Here is a 23,430-nt window from a genome sequence, read left to right as displayed (position 1 = left end):
CTGTATCTCAAAATCAATTTTTTTTTTCTTATTTTTAATATTGATGACACATGAAGAGTGCATGTAAAATTCCTTTTTTAATTTGGAATAAGAAGGGTGTTGGCAACATGCAAGAACTTAGAAAGGACTCTGAACCTGCGATTAATGGAGAAATGGGTGGCTCAAAGTTCTTTCCTTGGAATACAAATGCAATGGCTCTATCGTTTCCCCCTCAAACCTTTTCTCTTCCGTCTCCGATCCCTCAATGGCCTCAAGGTGGCAATTTATCATATCAACCTTTTCCTTAATATCAATATGCGGTATTATTTGGATTTTTGAAGGCTACACTATGCATTTCTTTTCATCCTTTATGCAAACAATTACGTCTTGTTTTTCTTCCTGTGTATGCAGAGCAGATTAGATTGCTCTTTTCACTCTCATTCCTTTCTGGATCATCATTTATGTACCTTTTCCCATGGCATGCTTGATGAGACTTGATGTTAGTGAAATTTCAGTGCATTAACATCTTCATGATAGTATGATTTACATATTATAATTCATCAAATCTGAATTCTTTCAGGAAGTTATCTTTGGGGATGGTTTGCGGTAACAATTTTACCCTGATAGATTGGTGTGATATTCTATCCAAGAAAAAAAAAAAATTGAGAATGCTGTGCTTGCATTACATTGCAGTCTCAATGCCACATAACATTTTGAGACATCTGAATAATTTTATATGTATGTTTCATTACAGGACAAGGTTTTGCTTCCGGCCGTATAAATCTTGGTGAAATAGAAGTTTCCATGGTCACCAGGTTTGAGTTTATTTGGAGTAGCAGTGCTATGCAAGACACTAAAAATGCTGTTACATTCTATAGGCCTGTAGGAGTACCTGATAGTTTTCGTATTCTTGGTCACTATTGTCAATCCGATAACAAGCCTTCAAGGGGTTTTGTACTTGTTGCAAGGGAAGTTGAAACTGCTGATATTAACAATCAAGATAAGTTACCTCCTATGAAGAATCCCCTTGATTTTAGTTTGGTTTGGGGTGAAAATGGAAGAAATTTGAAAACTTTAGGCGTATACTTTTGGGTACCTGAACCTCCTGCAGGTTACAAGGCCCTTGGATGTTTGGTTACTACCAAACCTGTGAAGCCTTTTTTGGATGAAATGTGCTGTGTTCGTACCGATCTCACCTATAGATGTGAACCTTATCGCCAATTACTCACTGCTGGCTCAAGCATTCCTGAGTTTTCATTTCAGGTGTGGAGTTTGAGACCTTGTGATCGTGGCATACTAGGGAAAGGAGTTTCTGTTGGGACTTTTTTCTGCAGCAATGGCTGGTGGACCATGACAGAAGATGTACCTGTTGCATGCTTGAAGAATTTAAATCCTGCATTGCAAGCAATGCCAAATTTGCAACAAATACATGCACTTATTAAGCATTATGGCCCTACTGTTTTCTTTCATCCTCAGGAAATTTACTTGCCATCTTCTGTGGAATGGTTTTTCAACAATGGAGCACTTTTGTACACAAAGGGTGTATCTGCAGGAGAGAAAATTGATGCAAACGGATCAAATCTACCAGGTGGGGGAACAAATGATGGTCAATATTGGATAGATTTGCCAAGAGATGATAAAAGGGAGCTTGTCAAACGTGGGAACTTGAAAAGTGCAAAGGTTTATGTTCATGTGAAGCCTGTTTTTGGAGGAACTTTTACTGACATTGCAATGTGGGTGTTTTGCCCTTTCAATGGACCAGCCACTCTGAAAATTGGAATCAAGGATATTCCTTTGAGCATGATTGGAGAGCATGTTGGTGATTGGGAGCATTTTACACTTCGCATAAGCAACTTCAGTGGAGAACTCTACAGTATATACTTCTCACAGCACAGTGGTGGTGAATGGGTAGATGCATGTGACTTGGAATATATTGAAGGTAATAAAGCTATTGTTTACTCATCAAAATCTGGACATGCAAGTTACCCTCATGCTGGTACCTGCATCCAAGGTTCTTCAAAACTTGGGATTGGCATTAGGAATGATGCTGCTCGCAGCAATTTGTATGTGGATTCTAGTATTCAGTATGAGCTTGTTGCAGCTGAGTATCTTGAAAATGAGATCACTGAACCTCAATGGTTGCAATTTATGAGAGAATGGGGCCCCAAAATTGTTTATGATTCAAAAACTGAGCTGGATAAGGTAATCAATGCTCTTCCTCGGCTGCTCAAGTATTCTGTAAAGGGCTTATTTAACAAGTTCCCAGTGGAACTTTATGGTGAGGAAGGTCCCACTGGGCCAAAAGAGAAAAATAATTGGTTACAGGATGAAAGATGGTGATTCTCTGGTGAGTATAAATTTTGGACTGTTTTGTTGCAATTGAATTTGAATGTACATATAGATATATAGAGACATAGATAGATACAATTATGCACCAAGTTTTAGGTTTGTCTCTTGAATGTTTGGCTAATGATTTGTGCATCACCTGTAATAATAGCTGCATAAATCTCGCAGTTGGATTGGATGAGAATTCTTACACTGATTGCCTCTCAGTTATACTGAATATCTTAATTGTTGTACAATGCTTCTTCTGTAACAAATTAATGGTGCTACCACTGAACCATGTGAAAGAATCATATTCATGTAAATCTTGCAGATATATAACAGACCCTGCTTTTCTTCTTTGGTATTTTCTCTGGTATTTTCTTCTTTTCCATACTTTTCTCTTTTTATTTCCTTTATTTTGATATTTTCGCTTCATTTTATCTTTCTGTATTTTTATTGTCTTCCTGAATTTGTATTTCCTTCGCTGTATTGTGTAAACCATAGTTTTCATATTTTAATCTTGAACAACATTTCTAATTTAACAAAAAAAAAATCATTTACAAGAAAGAAAAAAAAACAATTTACTCGTTATGAATAAGACTAAATTCAGAATTTTCTTGAGAACTAATTTGGGCACTTGATATAATTTGAAATGTCGATACATTAAAAAAGTGATCCATGGAGAAATATACTGATCATGTTTCATATAGTGCTTCTTTTTTATCATTCTTACAAACTAATAGGAATCATATTTACTGTTCTACTAATTCGTTACAAAAAAAAAAAATACTAAAACATCTTGTTCTCTAAAATAAAATAAGAAGTCTGTCGATATTATGGTAATCCGAATAAAACTGAACTTATATATCTTAAAGAAAATCTCATTAGAATCATATAAATGAAAGAAAATAACTAAAGAACATATCTTACTACTACTACAACTACTAATAACAATAATATTTATAATAATGATTTAATAATACGTTTTAAGATTTAATATTATTTTTAATGTTACATTTATAATAATGATTCAATATTTTTTATTTATTTATCTTTTACTTAATGCGGTTAAATCCCTTTTGTTAAATCACCTTGAACTCCGTTTAGATGAGGACGAACCAATATCTACAAATATAAATTACTCAGTCTTTTTACACATTTATTGTCCAATCCCAGAAACAAAATTGAAAGAATAGTGTTAACGTTTGATCTACCGAAAAAGAACCAAGAGTCTTTTTGAAAAATATAACTGACTACATTGAGTCAAACGTAAATAGAAAGAAAACCAGAAATACTATTAAGCCTATGTTTCAATATACATAAAAAACTTCATGGATATTGACTGACATGAGAAGGTAAATAATTGCAGCCACCCAATTGAATTGAATTACAATAAAACGTTCCCGAGAATAACGAGAAGCTCCCAATGCATTAATTAGTCAGAAGCACACAGAAATAGTGGCGGGAGAATGAACAAGTGATCTAGTATCCATGGCCCTCTATGTGGTGCAAGTTCACTTAGAAAGGGATAACGATAAGCCAAAAGAATTTGGTTGATGAATCTTCATACACAAACTTGTATAACTGGAAGCCAAAACATCTTGCTTCAGATGTAAACCAAATAAATTGATAATCACTCACCTCATCTTTGAACGGCAACGCACTCTACAAAGTCATCCTGAGGCCAAAATACGTCTGCAGTAAAGAATACACATACAATGTAACGGGATGATAAACAGAAGGTGGCTAAGGATTGAAATGATATGGTAATTCAAACCTTGAAAAATTAGATGGATGAAGTTCCTAGTCCTATTGAAGAATATCCGGCAGCTTTTCTCTCCTTCAGAGTTGTGGACAGCCAATCCAAGCCCTCATAAAGGCCATCTCCCCGAAGAGCACAAGTGCCCTGTATGTGCCACTTTCTATTCTTGAGATCAAAGAGACCTAATCCTTCACATACTTCCCTTGGTGACATTGCTCCTCTCTGAAAAAGAAAAAGGATAATATTAACAGATATTATAACTAGGCTGATAATAATGCAAAACTCCGTAAACTGTTTGGAGGGGATTAGTTTGTTCAAAACGAAAGGTCTGCCACTACCACAATTACTGATAATCATATGGAGTGATTTATTTTTTTCTGGTATTAAATGTTTCATGGTCATGCAGAATCATGAACAGACAAGAAGAAAACAAAGCACTTACTAATAGAAAATGTTACCCAGGAAACAAAAAAGATTTATCTTCTACCACACTTTATTTCGGTTTTTTTTTTCTGAAATATTAATAGAAAATTAAGAAATTATAGTGACAAAATCAAGAATTCCCTCACAGATCATTGTCTCTCACTGCCAATTTTTTACTGGCTGTCGCACATAATTTTTTAATATTTCATTATACTTCTTGGTGGTTTAGAGAATAAAAACAGATGAATATAGGCCGGAAGTGTATGTTCTTATTAAATGCAATTTAATTTAAATACATTTAGAATTAACTAAAAGATCACATCTTGTGATTCTAGTAACCATTACTAATGACTTGGTCAAAAAATAGAAAATAACTAACCCACTAATTTAAAAAAAAAAAAATGAAATCTACTCAAAATCATGCAACTAACAGTTCTCAACATATCCAACCAAAGAACTAATCCCTTCGTCGCCCACCCGCCTTTATTTCTTCCATAACAAACACTAGGGGTAAAAGATAAGAGCTGAGCTAAATACATGATTGTTAAGGAGCTTATTTTTTATAAAAGAAAAACCAAGGGCTAGAAGTAGCCTTTAAATAAAAGTTAAGACAAGTAGCTCTAAAAGGTAAAGAAAAAAGCTTCAACTTTATTAAGGCTTTGACTTTTGAATTTTAACCATTAATTAGTTTAAGTGATAAAAAGTTAGGCAAACATGGCTTATAGTTAAGTTTGACCCTTTCCAACTTAGACAACACAAACAAAGTGAAAAAAGGTAAAGAAAAACCAATTTTAGATACAGTTTAAAATAAAAATTGACTAGGAACGTTCCCACAATAGGATGCAACATGGTGGGGAGACATTAGCTGGGAAAGCCAAATACAAAATAGTCACTCATGAAGATAACCATAAACAATTCATTCATCCAAAAAAACAAGGATAATGAAGAATGAAGGCATACCAGGTCCTGTTTGTTAGCAAGCACCAATATTACACTGTGGAGCATAAACGGATCATTTATGACTGCCTGCAAGTAATCCATAGGTATATTCAAACATAGTTTTGAATAACATCGCATATGTGTTCATGTTTTGATTTTATCACCTGAAATTCCTGCTTAGCTTTCCCTAGCCTTTCACGGTCCAGACTATCAACAACATATATCTGCATAAATACATAATATATTTATCAACCTGGCAACTATAGAACTGTATCATGTCTTTCCAGTTCAATTGCATAGACGAATAGTTGTATTGTAACACAAGTTAAAATTCACAACTTCCAAATTGCATGAGTTGTATTTTTATTAAGATAAAATGCATAAAAACATGGAAACTAATTCCTACCAAACCATCAGTGTTGTTGAAATAGTGCCTCCAAAGTGTCCTTAATTTCTCTTGCCCTCCAACATCCCAAACTGTGAAAACAACATTCTTATACTGAACCTTCTCCACATTAAAACCTGCAAAACACTAGAAATTTATAAGCCTCAAACAAACGGCATATAGTTTAGTTCTTTCTAATTTTTCTTCTACTAAACTGAAGTGCTATACTATAACAATATTTCTCTTGTCAATTCACACACACCAAGTGCTAATAGATATTCGTCAAATCACATTAATAAAAAAACTTCCATGGCAATGCAGAAACAAAATCTCCATAGTTACGAACAAATCTAAGCAGACATGGAGACAATACACACACACACACAGGTAGATCACTGACAAGTACACGATTAGCATCCGTTGGGTATCAAGACAGAAATGGCTTAATTAGCTTATACTAAGAAATCTGCTCAAAAGAATTAAACTACGTATTTAGAATGAACCCACCAATTGTAGGAACAGTAGATAAAACTTCTCCAATGTGGAGCTTGTACAGTATAGTAGTTTTGCCGGCAGCATCAAGACCAAGCATGACAACCTAAACCAAGAAAATGTTTAAGAGAAGGCTAAACAGGAAATTCATCCAAAAATTAAGAATGAGACTAGGCAACATCATATTCCTTTGCTCATTAATCATGATGATAGCTGAATGTAAACGCAAACTATTAAAAGCAGATAATTGAAACAAAACCAAACTTACAAAGAATGACATATTCATGCTTTTACTAATCGTTATTGAAATTTTAAAAGTACAAAAAAAAAAAAAAAGGAATGAGGACGAGACCCGCATCTCAGTATTGGCGAAGAATGTATCGAAGAGCTTCCGAAAAGTTTGACCCATGCCTCTCTTCTATTATGTTGCGTTGGATGAAATCGAGAATAATCGATTTGAATTGAGAAAAGCAGAAGATGAATTGTGGAGCTTCGAATCTAATAAGAATAAACAGGTAAGGGATTTCAATGGGCGATTCCTTCCCCTACCATCAATTCCATGTTAACAACAAATGCACAAATCAATAACCAATAATACAAATCAAAATAACAATCTCATCTTCTCCTTTTCCTTCTTACTTTATATAACAATATTTTAAACAAAATTATTCTTCTATTTCATATCTTTCTCGTGTGTATACAATTTAAATAATAATAATAAAAAAGTATATGAAGATCACAGTCTATTTTAATATTAGTTAGAAAAAAAAAATAGAATTTAATTTCGAAATTTATGGATATTTGCAAAAATAAAGCATAGTATACAAGAGAAATGTGTTGAGTTTGGTTACGAATATTTTTTTCGTAAAAATTTATGGATATTTTTTATGTAATAATTAATTATTAATGAATATTGTTTAAAAAAAATTGGATATCCTATTTATAAATATGAGTTAAGTTTAAAATATAAATAAAAATAATAACAAAATAATTAAAAATAAAAGAAAAAATAAAACATATAAGATGTTTAATAACTTAATATATTTAACAAATATAATGGAATGAAATATATATTTTTATTAAAGCTTGAGTAAATAGTTGTAACGGCATTTCAAATAAATTTCAATAATCCTCTAATAAAATTGTGAAATTATGTAAAAGGACTATATAACTTTTTCAGTATTTATTATTTCTAAATATTACCAACAATATTTTTAAATTATTATTATTATTGTTGAAAGTTCAATATTTTCAAAGCTTTAATTTGTTGAGTGAATTTGTGATTTACTTTTACATGCTAATTAAATTGTTGAACTTTGATATATTGTATCTTTTAAAATGTCATTTTAAGAGTTTTATATAAATAGAAAAATATAATAAACTTTGTGTTCAGTGTTTAAATGATATATATAGATGTGAATTGTTTTTAAGAAAATATGTATAGGTGTCAACTAGCCGCATAGCTTCTGAGTTTTGCGGGGGAAAGTGTAATTTCCGTAAAATGCAGATCTATATAAATAGAGTGTCTATAATGCAAATTTATGCAACTGCAACTCCATACTCAACTCTACTCACTCTATTCAAAGGTGTAGGTTTTACCCCAAATTGGTGTTTTTAAACTAAAACTGTTAAATGTGTGTATGTTTGATTTAATTATTTTTTTCCTTTAATCGTATTCTGCAATTCCAACGAGTTAACTACTTTAATTTGACGTCTGGCTTTGATAAAAGGGAAAAAAAAGAATACAACCACCGTAATAAGTCTCATCATCAATTAGTAGGTGGAGTTTCAAATATAAACGCTTCTCTCAGTGGCAATGGAGATAAGAAGAGAAAAGAAATTAAGTAGCCTAAGGAATAAAGTTTCTAAGGCATTAGCTTTCCTTCCTCCCTCGATCATTTCAAGAGCAAACTTCTAATCTGTATCGAATGATTCACTAACATCCTATTTACAACTATTGCCATTTCCTTCTAAATTCCATCAAGTTCTAGCAGCGGATTTCATACAAAACTACAACTACCAACACTAACTTTCAATTCAATCACCATCCCCATTCCACAAAAATACTGAAATGATTGTCCATTAAAATTTTGGATACAAAATTGAAATTTATAACTTTAAAAACCATTTTGAATTACATAATTTGTATCTTCTAAAATGTTATACTTGATAAAGATGGAATAATTTAGTCCCTAGGATATATTATCAAAATAAATACTTAATAATAAAAATAATTATCAATTCATTAAAATGTATAATAATTAAAATAATATCTAAGTAAATTAAAAATGTAAATATTGACATTAATAGAGAAGAAAAGTTGACAACAAGAGACAAGGGAGACACTGGAAAGAAGGGAAAACAAGTACACAATCGATGAAAATAAAAAGTGAAAAGAAAAAACAAATCATAAAGGTATATAGGGAAAAGAAACACGGATCTAGTAGGTATTCAAAAAAAGTCTTCAAAATAGCATATTTTAATAAAGTTTAAAAAGTTAAGAGTTTTAACCAAAATAATTTTCGGAAAATATTTAAACTTTCGAAATAATTTAATTATCCTCCTAAAAATTTGACTGTATAATACCTGAGGTTCCCCCATTTTTTTCTAAATAAATATAAATAAACGTGACATTACAGAACCTAAAATTAAATAAAATTAAAAATACCATAAACTACTAAGTATGGAAAGACAGTAGTAGTATAGAAAAAAATCTTCTCTCGATTGGGAGAGAATGAACACATTATATAACACACTAATTCATGAAAAACCATATATTAAGTGCACTCATGGTACATAAAATCAATATCCCTAAAAATTAATTGGTGAGGGAAAAAAATACAAAATATCAAACCACAAGGGTTTTCTGCACAAACCGCCCGAGGTTAGGAGGTCACACCTAAGGAGTCATCGATACTCGGAATGAGTCTTCCATCCTGCGATTCTATATAAAGATATAGATGCCTTCATGAATCCCCTTACAAATAACAGAATATTTATCATATCCCCAATTAGTAATTGAATAATCTACACTCACCCATGAACAAGGCAGTATCCCCGGCCAGCCAAAACTTTGAAATCGGGAACTGCCAAACCAGTCCCAATTTAAAATATTGGGAAGAGGAGGAAAACTCTGCATCATCTCTTCTCAAAATACCTGGCAATGGATTTAATCAAAGCCTGTGAAACAAGTTAAAATGCCCACCGTATTACTATTAACTCCGACACTATCTAGCATATCTACGAGTCCACCATTTCATCTTGCAATTCGCTAGGAGCAATAAGCCCAGGAATAGAAAGCATTCTTTGTCGTTCTCTCTCTCTCTGAGCCGCAGCCTCTTCAGCATATAAATCTTTGTTATCCTGCGGAGAAAAGGCAATTGATAAACCTCAGGTTTGAATTCAATTACAGGTAAAACTATAGTCAAATTGTCAACAAACCCCACATTGAGTTCGTTCGAATCAATTTTTCTCCAGAAAAAAAATATATATATATCTTTATGTGCATATTAAATATTTAGAAAAGTCAATTAATTTCTCTCTCCTATACATACTCACGGGGAAGTTCCAAAACAATTTACAGAGTACGTATAAAGCAAACCAAAACTATTGATAATTTTACCAATTAGAAAGCAAAATGCTAATCCACAAAGTCATTAAAGAACCAACCCAAAGCGAAGTAAGGTGGAGTGTAACTTTCTAGGTACAATGTGAAGGATAGATATCTCATACCATTAGCTCAATGAATTAAATAAATACCTGAGCTGAAAATTCTTTGGACTGGATAAGAAAATCTCGTATATGATTTTTAAAAGTAGATAGATCATTGGTTGACTCGAAGAGTCCATTAACAAATTGAGTAACCTGCAAATTTCTTCAAATTAGTCATTTGTTTTAAGAGACAAACATTATGTATTTCTCTACATTTACCTCTGCTGCGGTCATGTTAGGAAATGAGGTGCTTAGCAGTTTTATGGTAAACTCTCGTACAAACGCAGAATTACTTGGGTAATGATATGGACCAGTAGCAACGTCCCAAAGAGCTTCAGTTACGACACCAGTTTCCACCTGAAAAGAAAGAGCACGTTATTTTTGCTATATTTTACAAAATAGAAAAACAAAGGATTGTGACACCGTACCAAACAGAACAAATGCTGAAGCACCAAGACATGCAATTTGAACCCAGGCTTATGAAAAGTATCAGTCAACACGGCGAATATCTCTTGTTCAATTGTCAAAAAGTATGTCCGATAAAACTGATTACAGAACTCTGAACCCTGTTACAAAGAACAACATTCCACCAAAATATATATGTAAACAAAAACATATACGCCAACACAGTAAAGAACCAGAACAAGATTAATTTTACTGTGGATGAAAAATTAGAATTTATTGTTTAGAATAGAGAACGTGTAACGAATCATCCCAAAAGAAAAAGTTGCATACAGTTAACAAATAAAACTAGTATGCAGAAAGACCACACCTGAAATTTCTTTAGCATCTCTAACAGCAGGTTCAGCCCAGTTTCAGCAATATTTCTTTCAGTGTGCCGAAAAGCCCATATGATAGAGTCCATAACAAGCTTCAATTGCTGGCACACAAATTACAAATAACATCAGACAGCCAACAAGATCACAAAATTTGATAACACTCAGTCAACAATTAAAACAAAAATAAAAACCACTTATAGTGGCATATCGTAAGCAGAGATGGAGCACATAACACAACCTGACTTGACAGGCAGATTAATGCAGGAAAACAATGAGTAGCTATGGCACGAAGAAGAGAGAAGAACTTGAGGCGATGCTCTGGGTAATCTTCAAAATTTTTTGTAATCATCTGCACGAAAGAATAAAAAGAAAAACAATTATTCAGTGTATCTGCACGAAAGAATAAAAAGAAAAACAATATTCAGTGTATTAAACCACCTGCAAATACCAAATAATTATGTGCCATAACAATTGATAGAAATTACAAGTTACAGAACTTCAACCTCATGCATCCAAAAGTAACCACCCTAATCCTTCTATAGTGGATGAAACAACACCAGTGTTCTATTATAGTGGATCATGTCTACAAACAAAAAACTAACTAAAAAATCTCCCATAACTCCGTCCACCTTTGACAATTACACTACCATTCATCTAATCTACTCTGTTTACTAGAACTCTGCATGTCTGTCCACACAGGTCCAAATCAAATGTGGAGAAATTCAACCAGTTTATCAGAAATATGCTCATGTCCAAATTTATCCCTCTTCTCCATATATGCCTTTTAACATTTGCAGTAAATTTGTATCTGAAAAACAATTTTGATATAAAAATAACATAATATACTTTTAGAAAAGAAAGCTATTTAAAACCATTTGAATGGAAGGAGCTAATTATCGAATAAATGGGTCTCAAGTACAAATAATAATAATAATAAACTACGACATATGTATCATAGCTGAATATTTGCAGTAGATTTGAATGTAAAACACAATTTTGATATAAAAATAACATAATATACTTTTAGAAAAGAAAGCTATTTAAAAATATTTGAATGGAAGGAGCTAATTATCGAATAAATGGTCCTGAATTACAAATAATAATAATAAACAAGGACATTAGTATCATAGCTGAATATCCTATACAGTACCTCAAGTGTGCACTGAAAGACAGCTTCAAATATCCGTGGTACATCTTCAATCATTGCAGATTTATATCTGGAAGAGAGATAGAATAAGATGAACGACACATACTATTCATAACTAACAGAAAAGACATCACCACTCTATTCTTAGGAGGTAAAGAACATATACAGACAGAAAATTAGATTTCAAAGCACCACACCAGTCAATAAAGAATGGAAACAAAAATAAGGTGACAGAAGCATACTTATTCACAATCGTGGCAAACAGTGACAAAACCTCTGACTCCCTAGCATCAGGAACATTCCTCGCATAATCTCCAAGAACAGGATCCATCATTGGAGGCACGAATTGTTTGCCAATTTGTGGTTGGTCTTCCGCCTTATCCAAGAATGTCTCAATCAGCTTAAGTGTTTCCCTCTTGACCGAACTGCATGAATATAAACATGGTTAGTAGTAGAGCCAACAATAATCACATATTACACAACCAATACATCTTTTTGATGGTCATACCGTAGAAGTTTCACGTAGGATGTTCTAGAAGTATAAGGTCCCCCTTCAGTAATACTCTTTGAAATAAGCTCGCTGTACATTCTGGGGTAAGAATACAAAGAAAACATGATTCAGCAAAAAAAAAATATCAAACTATTTGTTGCTGAATAACAACATCCTTACTAGAACTTGCCTGTACACATTCAACATGTCCAAAAAGATCATCGAGATTTGGGGTAAGAAATATGTCCCTAAAGAAGATGCAACACTTGTATTCGTCTGAAAGTGAGAGAGATTAAAATCACAACGTTAAAAAAAAAAAGTGGGCAGGACCCAGGATTGAATGTTAATTTACAAGCAGAACAATTAACTATCAAAAATGAAAACCAACTTGACGGAAACTTAAAACTATAAAGATTGTGAATGAAGACATTCTATTTTGCTAAAGGACTAAATAAGGAATCATCTTCCCTTAACACATGACTCTGACATGGACACTGAATAAAACATTGACAGTGACACCGCTAATATAGATACTCATCATGACAATTCTCAATTGAGAATTAACACAAATAAAATTCCCACTATAAAAACAATTTGTTATAGTTTGCCTGGAATAACAAATCATCTTTTACTATTTGTATTCAAGGTGTAGGTGTAGTTGACTCACTTTCTTTATTCCTCCCCAAGCCAGAGATATAAAGGTGTACAACATGTGTCAACAAAATGTTTTAGCTGAGAAAAATATTTTAGTTGTGACAGTTAAGGAAAGTTGCACACAGCACCGCCCTATTCTATGTAAGTGTTGGTGCTTCCTAGCTGAAAAATCCCAGGACAAGACAAGGAGAACAAACTTACCATTCTCTAAGCAAACATCAACAACAAATTAATTCAAGACTTTTTCCATCACTTAACATGAAACAACATACTAAATAAGCCTATAAACCCAAATTACTTAAATGGCATGGAGAGAGCTAAATAAAGAACATACAGCAGGGTCAAAACAAAATTTTATAATGATTTAAAGGCCATACCTGCAATATATTAAGCACTGTCCGGATAACATCCTGATCCTTTAAAAATTCAACATTTTGATGAGCCTGTCCTATAATTTCCAGCCATTTCTGAAGAAAAGTGGAAAATCACATACATAAAATATTATGGTTTACAGAATATTAAAAAAAAAAGATCCAGAATCTTGTCTATCACGAAAAATATTTAGTATATACCTGATTTGGGAGCTCCATCAATCGCTGAAGATATTCATCTCGCTTCTGCGCATCAGACTCTGCCTGAATCATGTGACCAACCTACAATACAAGAATATAATTTAAATATGTGCAAACACAAGTATACAAATAGAGCGTATGGGAAATGATGTATATATATTTAACCAATGAATTAAAGATTTATAAAGGCATACAGATTCATAGAAGGAATGAATTTGATGAGGTTCAAGATCCATAATGGTGGTGGGAAGGCCTGTCAGAAGCTCAGACACAAACGGTTCATTTTCACCAACCTGAAATACCAATCATTGTGACAGTTAGGGACAATCTCGTACTGAAGAAAATACCATGTACTCCATAGGCAAGCTTGTATAATAAAATGGCTACATTTCTTGGAAGAAAAATTTGAAACTAATTACCTGAGTGAGCACAAATTTACGCTTGCACTTCTGCACTATTTTCAGAAATGTGTCACAAGCCATATCCTGAAACACAAAGAAACATAATTATAGAAAGCTTTAACAATTGACGACCCACAAACAAAATAAACATAACAAGAGGTTAGCTTAGATTAAGATCATATTCCACCAAACCATGATTTGTATCATGCGAAATAACATGCTAGCAAAAGTAGAGACAGAAAGCTTCAAAGCAGGAAAAATAACCTGAACTCCAGGATGGGTCTCATGCATAAACTCAAACAACTTATTCACAACAGTTTTAAGGAATTTCCAATGAGCTCTTAAAAATCTTGGATACTGGCCCACAACATACCTGCAAAAAAGACATAAGAAAAATAAAAGCAGTGCTAAACAACAAAATACAAAACAAAATGGCACGTGGAAACAATTCTTACATGATATTACTTGCAATAACAGCTTTGTTATCTTTTCCCTTTGTAATTTCACAAAGGTTTAATAAGTCACGAATGACCATAACCAAAAATCTGTTTTCCTGCAAAAGATTCAAGATGATTTAACTACAAATAGTGAAGAAAAATATCAAACCTAATAAAAGAATGCCACAAAAAATACAGAGGTAGTTAACAAAATTAAATCAGTTAAGAAAGTGAAGCTATGAATGCATCAATCTCGGATAAAACAAAATAGAACTACATGAATCCAATACATACCGGAGTGCTAGACTAAAAAATTAATAATTGAAGAGTAATTAAGACTGCTAAAAGAAAAAGTCGAGACATGATAACAATTAACATATTCCTACTCAACTCAGCTTTGCAAAGCTAAAGTACGCCTGCAGTCCCTCCCACTCAGAAGAACATCATTACAACACCAACATTACACCACCAACATTGCTCCCACCAACCTCCCAAGTCCCTCTTTGGATCATTCGGTTATTCATTGTGATATAGTCATACTTAGATGATGGCACGAAAGTTTTAGCTATAAAGAAGCATTTATACAATCATTTTCAAACCAAAGATCTTCAATGTATTAAATACTTCAGTATTGAAGTCAATCAAAGTAAGATATTGCAATTTCACAAATAAAATACGCCTTAGATTTTAAAAGAAATAGATTTGATTGATTGTAAACCTATGCAACCATATGAATTAATAATGGCAAAACAAAGTGAGATCTGCTCAGACAGGAAAATATAGAAGTTTTGATGGAAAACTAAGATCTCACTATTACTAGATTTGAATTATAACTTGGATTGGTTAGCCAATTTATACAGGCTCCTCATCTTTTTGGCTTCAAATTTCTCCTTTCGAACTCGCCAAATCCATGCAAACTCGCGAGTGTGATCGATTCCACCAATTTTGCATCCAGTTCTAACGATTATAGTTGAAAAACAGGTTTGCTTCCAAGTTGACTTGGAAGCCATGACTACCAACATAACTCATAACTCACAAATTTGATAACCATGATAGTGTATTTCAATTAGAAAACCAAACATACAAAAAGATTGAATGTCATTTTTTTTCAAGAAAAATTGATGTCCAAACATACATTAGGAAATTTGCAAAAATTTGACAATTTCAACGACCACTAGCAAACATGTTGACTAAGTTCTTGAGAGGACCTCAAATTCAGTGTACAAATTTCAGGCTTGGTACATATAACCTGTATGCTTCAACTTTGAGGGAATGTCAAAAAGGTTAGAGTTAGTTGAATACGCTAACTTTTTCAAATAGATTGACGTATACACCATATTTTACCTATCTAACCATTATGTAGGTTGATCTTTACTTTTGTTGTACATCTTTAATGCAAGGGTTCCTATAAACGAACGGGTTAGCTGAGATAAAACAATCTCTCCTAAGCTTCTTTTTTTTCACTTTCATGTCTTGAAGTATACCATTCAAGGTTCTTCAATATTCTACTTAATAAAACTTAAGTAAACAAAGGGAGCACGATTGTCCTAAAATTTATATGTAAAAAAATATTAAAACCAACATGCTACAATTACAAAAAAGACTTCAAGGGTTGTACAACTCCTCATTTGATTTTGAAATTGAATGCATATAGGATCATAATATCAATCGGACAAGAGCATGAAGTTTAGAATACCTGTTCTTCCATCATAGAACCGGATATAGAACCTATTGCCCAGCATAGTGTATTTAAATTATTCCATGTCCAATCCTCGCCACTAAGCTGTTTACTCAATTTCCTCAGCATCTGGAATTACAAAAGAACATTAGAAACAAAAAGCCATACGTACCAGCCCAAACATACAACAACAGTATTATAGGTAGCCTTTACATCTAAGCCAAAAGAATTACATAGCTACATCTTCAGCTTATTCAGTTTGACTTGAGTCCACTAATGTTGTATTTTAACATTTGATACTGTGGTTTTACCATTCACTAAATGAAAGTTCGGCTCATACTTTATAAAACAACAATGAATTTCATAGCAATAACAATTATTGACCAGATAATACGAAACAAAAATAATAATACGATTGTATTTCCCAACAAAACAAAAGGTACCCAGATCCACATACCTGCTTTTCAGTATCATCATGGTCAAGATGTGATAAATAAATAAGGGTCTCCCTCATAATCTGTATAAAAAACAATGGCAAGTGAGTGACAGATTAGATTAACTCAAATTAGATATTATTTAGGGCTTTAATTCTTCTTATTTGAGGACTTCCTTAGGCAGCGTAATTAGTTTGCATTAGCTTTTAATTTGTATTGGATTAGATTATACTTATTTTTACGATATGCTAAAATTTCACAAGAGTTATGATAATATTTCAGAGTATCAAAATTGAATCAGAGTACTAAGCATCTAGAGTGGTAATATGGCATTTTCCCAACTGCTTATCCATGAAAAAGTGTCTACAAGTAAATAAATATCACGACCAATATTAAATGTAACCAATCTATTAAAACACTATTCTGAGGATAAAAAACAGAGACAGTTTTTTCATGTATAGTAATGTATATTCAACACTGACATTTAGGAGAATTAAGATGTCATCTTATAACCTTGTACTGAACAAGAACATCATTGTCTTTCAAGGTTTCACGAACAATGTTCCCGTTTTCATCTTCAACTATGAGAACTTCTTCAGGTTTTGCCATTCGACAGATCATGAGCATTCTCAGCTTTGACATGGGACCGGCATACAGTTGTCGGCGCTGAAGAAGCTGAGAACCGTGTCCATCAACCATACCAGGGAGCATTGCTGGTACCTACTTATTCCGTTGATGAAAATACATCAGTAACACTTAGGCATAACATACTCCCAGTGTGTTTGCAAAGAAGATTGAAGCATGCAAGCCATAGAGATAAAAAATATACAAAGAATTACATTGATTAAAATATATATGAACAAAACACATGATTCATGCATTATATAACCCAGCATAATATTCTTACATTTTAACAACTAAGGTCCATCTATTTTGTCATACTTGAAAATGAAATCTTCTAAAAAGAGTGAAACACACGGAGGAAGTCACAAGAGAAAACAAAAAACAGACAACTAAACATTACAAAGCTTCTTCTAAAAGTTAAAGAAAAAAAAAGAGTAAGTCAATGAAGAAAATGAGCAAAGGAAGCAAAATTGCAGAGAAAAGGTTAAGTAAAAGAAGTAAAACTATGATTGCGACAACTGGTATCAAAATAATTGCCTTATAATTTTACTAGTTTAATTAATTAAGAGCTTTCACAACTGTGTATCTTATCTTAACCTAATAAGATTATGCTATTAAATTATGAAATTGTTGTAAAGATGAGCAAAATATCAACAGTATATAAAAACCTAATATAATTTTATTCCTAGCACATTTTTCAGTATGAATATTATATACCAACTCAGATTTTGCTAAACATGTTTTAGTTAAGAAAAAGATAATAGTTAATCCTTGACTTTAACAATCAAAGTGGTAGCATTAGGGAGAGATCACCTGAAGTCCCATCAGGGTTGCTGCAGCAGCAGGATTGTCCAAACTTCGGTGTGGTTCAAACAGCTCCGACACCAAGGAATTCCAGTAGTCTAAACAGACCTGTTATTTTTTAATAAAACAAAATACAGCATGAACCTAGGAATTTAGAAAAGTCCGAAGTGGCACGCAAACTAAACCAGACGCACACATGTACGCTAATGCAGAAGACATCTATAAGACTAACATAAAATTAAAAACAAGCATTCATAACAGAAGAAATATTCAAAAGCAAGAACATTTCAGTATCAGCATACCTTAAAAACCTCAGTATCATCAACATAAGAAATGTTGATAAGATATTCAAGGCCTACAAGCAAAGCAGCTATATTCTCTTGAGTGGATTCCAGGATGCGAATGTGAACCTGCATAAATAGAAAGGTTCCAAAATATTGTTAAGAGATAACAAAACCTTCAACATGAAACCCAAAAGAGAAGACATCTACCCATGAGAAATGTCATACAGAAAAAATTCAACTTACCTTGTAAAAGGATGTGAAGAAAAGTGCCAGATTCTGTATAAATGCCTACACAAAAGAAAAAAGGGTCAGTCAAATACTTCACAATTAATAAGGCAAATTAGGCATCATTTTTCAACAAAGACTCACTTGTTCCTCAGTTGAGCCCTTTGTATACGCATCAGGAATATCTGAAGTTGGTGGGAGTATACTCTGCAATAAACACGACAATGCTAAAAATCAATAAAACAAATAAATTCAATATAATCAAATGATTAAGAATGCAGTGTATTTTACATAAGCTGAGATCAAAACAAACCTGCAACTGGACCATGAATATGTTATACATCTTGACATACTGCACATCATAATAATTTCCAAATTGAAGGGCTGCCACCTGCAATAATAAATAACGAATTATTGATGTCGAAAATATTAGGGAAAAGTGCAAGGCACGTTGGGAAGAATATACCTCAGTTAAACACTGCAGTGTTAGGTTCCTATACGCTGGGAGTGGGAAAAATTTGAGGAGTGTCTCAAGCTGGTGAGGTACGTAAAGCAAATATCAGTTTATGAAATCCTCAGGAAAAAAATGACATTTCAACTGAAAACTTCACATACCAATGGTGATTCAAATATATAACCCAAGGGAATCCATGATAAAAAGGCATGCAATGTAGAGAGAGTCGCTCGAATAAGTTCAGTCCTTTGGGAGGCTGATAACACATACAAGCACAACTCATGAATGAGTTGAAATTCACTGCAAAAACCAGTGTAAATATTAGCAGTAAATAGACATCTCGTACAAAGTGTAGAAAAATCACATCCAAATCACTTAATACATAACTAGCAAAAGCACTTTAAAGTATGATGATATCTAAAAAACACACGGTAAATTTACACCAAAGGAGCTGCTGGAGAAAATGATTCCAATTTAGAAACAAATAAGTCAGTATGCTAACGTGGGGTTACAAACGAGCACAGACTATTCTTAAATCTCTCTGTTGTTTTCTGAAGATAATTTCAGTTCTGAAAAAGACTCATGGCAGATAAAAAATTACATCATTTTATGTCAATCAACCTAATCTAACGCTCCAGTTATTTCACCAATAATAAACAAATACACCAATCGCAATCTATGTTGGCCCCTACCACATTATTATCATCAAATCTACCATATTATCTCTCTGACATTCTTATAGTCTAAATCTCATAGTAGTAAACCAAAAATAATATAGCATCACAACTAAAAATTTTAAATGGCAAAAACCTTACAAATCTACTACTGCAAAATCAGGCCCAACACAAAATAAAATTAAAATGTTAAGCACAAAAAAGGACATTCAGTTACAGTCTATCGACATGAATTACCTGTTCAGAGATTGTTTAAGCTCTTTTATCTTCTGCTGGGTCATCTCGCCTCTTGAAAAATCAAAAACCTCTTCACTCAAAAGCTGTACGGACATCATTTAGATCAGTAATTTACATCAGGACAGAATCTAAGGTGATGTAGTCTGAACTTACTTTCAATATAACCATACAATTTTCACAAATTGTTTCACTAGTTTTAGCTGCAGAGACAAGGTCAGGAATAAAACTTCGCCATCTTGCTGGCCATTCATGCTTCAAAATCTGCAGGAGGCAAACCCAACATTGCAGGGACTTGAGCAGTGTACAAATTCATGTATACCAAAAGATGGTAAAATAATGCATAGCAGATTTTTTTCACCTTAATATATGAAAGTATTAAGCTTCTCAAACACACATATGTAAGTTACCAATATCTATCTATATCTATTTATATATCTATATCTACATATATCTACATATTAGAAGAAACAAAAGAATTAATCCAAATAACTTGTAAGAAATAGGTACTCACATATGGAAAACAGACAAAATACTCCTATGAGGGTTGAATTTAATTATGGAAAAATATGGGATAAAACATATGTGATGAACAATGGATTGTGAGACTGATAAATTAATCCTAATAATCAGTCCAAATAACAGAACAGAGCTAATATTTTACCTGAACTAATATAATGTTGAGTTTGTTGACATACAGCCTTTCTGATCGAAATGAAGCATCATTGCCAGAAAGCTACACAAGAAAAGTCAATAATGAGATAAATGATAAAGGATCTATAAAAAACTGAAAAGGTCAGGTTTCTGATTTCTTTAAATGTGGTTCATACCTGTACAATGACATCAGAGATGAAATTTTTCATTCCATCTCGCTGTTCAACAGGTAATGCATTCCATCTATACTTAATTACACCTTCTAGAACCTGAATGCAAAAAAGAAAAAAAAACAATACATAAACTAATAAAGTCATCTTTAATCACATTATCAAAAAATAGAAAACTTTTCACCACCTGACAAATCTTGCTTTCCAAGTCATTGCTCAAATAGAGTTTAAACCCATAATCAAATCTAATGATTTTTTTGGGGCTCAAATCATCCATGAGGACAAGTAAAGCACCTTACTTCACCAAGGATCCTTTCAAATGCAACATCCAACTAATATTATCAAACTATAACAAAGATATAGGTCCCTAACTCAAATTTGGTATGCTAGAAACAATCCCACTGAAAGAGTGTCACTCTAAGTACTACACTCGATTTCCTTAAACAAGGTATTAAATTTGAACCTTGTGAATGAAAACAGGTGGTTAGAAGGGGACCACACACATGGTTACCCAAACATTACCATCAAAAATAGGACTGAAACCCACATTTGCTGTTATAACCATAAGCAAGTCAATCCCACACCAGAAGAATACTACAGCCATTACTATTGATACGGCAAACAACAAATTAATAATGATCCTTAACAATAACTATTTATCCCATCCCGGATAACAGAGAAACAAACACTTATAATTAAACAAGCCAAACCTGTAAGGCAAAGAACTTAGTATTCAGATTCTGAGTATTTTGCAAAATATGCATGACTTGTAGCCACATATCAGGATTGTTTTGCAAGTCACGCAGAATCTGATCAGCGGCATTTCTCTGCATCATTAATGTACACAATCAGTCAGTGAGGCTAAGAGCAACACAAGGCATTCCTTAGTAACACATTCTCTAAATAAAATATATTATTCTAATAACCAACAACACTAGTAAAAAAACAACACAACGGACAGTTTGACTCCACATTGCAGGCGTTAACAAGAGGTGAATTGGTAAAACGAAACAGAACCAGAACCAAGCCGAAAACATAGAGTTATTTGAATTGAGTGATTAAACCCTAAGTGTAAGTGAAAGAACGGAGAGAGAAACCTCTTCTTTAGATCCGGTGCCATAGAAGGCAGCGACGGTGGCATCAAGGAGGGGAACGTCAATCGGCTGACTCAAATCCCGGAGCTTCTCGGCGGCCATGGAATGAGAGTGATAAAACCCTAGAGTGAGTAGTGTACGGCAGAGCAAGAAAAACCCTAGAGAAGAGCGCGAGAGAGAAAGAGAGATATTTCAAGGAGAAAGAACTGCCTTAGACTTTTAATTTTTATTATTGGAAATATTAAAATAAATGTTTGTGTATATATAGAGAGAAGGGGAGATGAAAAAGACAGCTTGAATTTGAAGCAGAGTTTGAAGGAAAGGAAGATAGGCGCACTTAAAGGGACTGTGTAGATTTTATTTTGATGCTTCGGGAAGCTATGGGCTGTGTTTTGCTTTGTCACTCTTTCGATGCCCAAATTTTCTTTTTGTTGGCCCATTATTCTACCCCACTTATTATTTTATATACTTTTTTAAAGTTTATTTTTTAATATTATTAGATTCTAAGAAAACGTTATTTATGATGAAAAACCATTTTTTCTGATTCTTGAAAATAAATTAAATAATTTATTAACAAAAGGCCTTAAAGACTATATGGATAAAATAGAAATCATAAACACATCTAGACTTTGTAAAATAAACTAATAACAATGTATATTTTGATTTTTTAATAACACTAAAAATTAAGAATATTAAATTTTTATAATCTATAATATATACCAATAATATGTAATATAGTATACCAAATTAGTTCATTTAGAGGGAAGTTTTACACTGGCTGTACATATAAAGTTGGCCAACCTTTTTTTACTAATATTATTTATTTATAAAAAAATATTTTAATATATCTATAATTAATAATATTATTATTAATAATAATAAATATAAAACTAGTCCATCTATAAAGAAAAGTTTTACAAATGACATCAAAAAAAATTTCAACTATTTTTGTTAATACTATATATTTATAAAAAAGATAATTTAATCTGAAATTTATAATATATACAGAGAGAGATATGTCCTAGAGAAAAGTTTTACAAGTTACATAGAATATAGTCAATTGTCTCAATACTATCTGTTTATAAAAGGATGATTTAATTTTAAATATTTCAAATATACAATTATTTTTGCAAATAGGTCAGTTTTATCGATATAATGTATTACCCCTGTTTTATTATTATTCATCCATTTATCTATTTAATTTAATTTCATTTCATGATTTTGATTAAGGACTGAATTTTGAATTTGAAAGAACTCATTATAAAAAATAAATTTCTAAAATTGCAAATTAAAGATAACATCATATTTAAGTTAAAATATAAAAAATACTATCAAATTTTAATAAATAAAAAATCATATTTCACAATAAAAATATATTAAAATAAATTATAAAAAATAAATAAATACATTTGTTTTTATATTATTTTTATTATTTATTTTTTATAATAGTAAAATATATTGATGAATATTTATATATTATATCTTGCATTTTAGTTTTAAATTAGAGAATAATTTAAATTTTCAATAGTTAAATTTAAAAAATATGGTTTTCTTCATTTTAATATTATTTTAATCATTAAATATTATTATTTAAGGAGTTGATCC

The 23,430-nt window shown here is 32.2% G+C and overlaps 3 protein-coding genes across 4 annotated transcripts; 1 reads left to right on the top strand and 2 right to left on the bottom strand.

The window, feature by feature from the left end:
* The first annotated feature begins 68 nt into the window (after positions 1 to 68).
* LOC106778171 lies at positions 69 to 3,067 on the top strand. 2 transcript variants are annotated; one of them, XM_022777388.1, is made up of 3 exons: positions 69 to 478; positions 560 to 585; positions 734 to 3,067. In XM_022777388.1, coding segments are annotated over exons 1-3 (1,614 nt in total). In that variant the 5' UTR covers positions 69 to 476; the 3' UTR covers positions 2,320 to 3,067. The 2 variants fall into 2 exon arrangements, with proteins under 2 accessions (XP_022633109.1, XP_014521588.1); XM_014666102.2 differs by lacking the exon at positions 560 to 585 and having other exon boundaries at positions 69 to 255.
* A 509-nt stretch (positions 3,068 to 3,576) lies between these two features.
* LOC106753943 (ADP-ribosylation factor) lies at positions 3,577 to 6,927 on the bottom strand. Its single transcript, XM_014635834.2, has 7 exons — positions 6,658 to 6,927; positions 6,321 to 6,411; positions 5,835 to 5,950; positions 5,593 to 5,652; positions 5,450 to 5,515; positions 4,082 to 4,288; positions 3,577 to 3,999 (listed from the first exon to the last, which is right to left on the bottom strand). The coding sequence occupies exons 1-6, from the start codon at positions 6,712 to 6,714 to the stop codon at positions 4,091 to 4,093; spliced, it is 588 nt and encodes a 195-aa protein (XP_014491320.1). The 5' UTR covers positions 6,715 to 6,927; the 3' UTR covers positions 3,577 to 3,999; positions 4,082 to 4,090.
* A 2,076-nt stretch (positions 6,928 to 9,003) lies between these two features.
* On the bottom strand, positions 9,004 to 22,147 carry LOC106779030 (protein EXPORTIN 1A). The gene is made up of 32 exons (XM_014667061.2): positions 21,829 to 22,147; positions 21,442 to 21,558; positions 20,738 to 20,830; positions 20,572 to 20,643; positions 20,064 to 20,171; positions 19,911 to 19,993; positions 19,161 to 19,299; positions 19,012 to 19,080; positions 18,859 to 18,936; positions 18,690 to 18,752; positions 18,564 to 18,608; positions 18,339 to 18,446; positions 18,046 to 18,144; positions 17,122 to 17,328; positions 16,632 to 16,691; positions 16,193 to 16,303; positions 14,515 to 14,612; positions 14,324 to 14,432; positions 14,078 to 14,143; positions 13,853 to 13,951; positions 13,659 to 13,739; positions 13,464 to 13,553; positions 12,623 to 12,708; positions 12,451 to 12,531; positions 12,185 to 12,367; positions 11,946 to 12,012; positions 11,034 to 11,144; positions 10,789 to 10,896; positions 10,445 to 10,582; positions 10,236 to 10,373; positions 10,065 to 10,169; positions 9,004 to 9,668 (listed from the first exon to the last, which is right to left on the bottom strand). The coding sequence occupies exons 1-32, from the start codon at positions 21,925 to 21,927 to the stop codon at positions 9,546 to 9,548; spliced, it is 3,234 nt and encodes a 1,077-aa protein (XP_014522547.1). The 5' UTR covers positions 21,928 to 22,147; the 3' UTR covers positions 9,004 to 9,545.
* Between the last annotated feature and the right edge of the window lie 1,283 nt (positions 22,148 to 23,430).

Source organism: Vigna radiata, chromosome 2 (assembly GCF_000741045.1).
Source record: "Vigna radiata var. radiata cultivar VC1973A chromosome 2, Vradiata_ver6, whole genome shotgun sequence".
Classification (NCBI taxonomy): domain Eukaryota; kingdom Viridiplantae; phylum Streptophyta; class Magnoliopsida; order Fabales; family Fabaceae; genus Vigna; species Vigna radiata.
The sequence above is the reverse complement of the archived record's forward strand: the minus strand, read 5'-3'. Positions and strand labels throughout refer to the sequence as shown.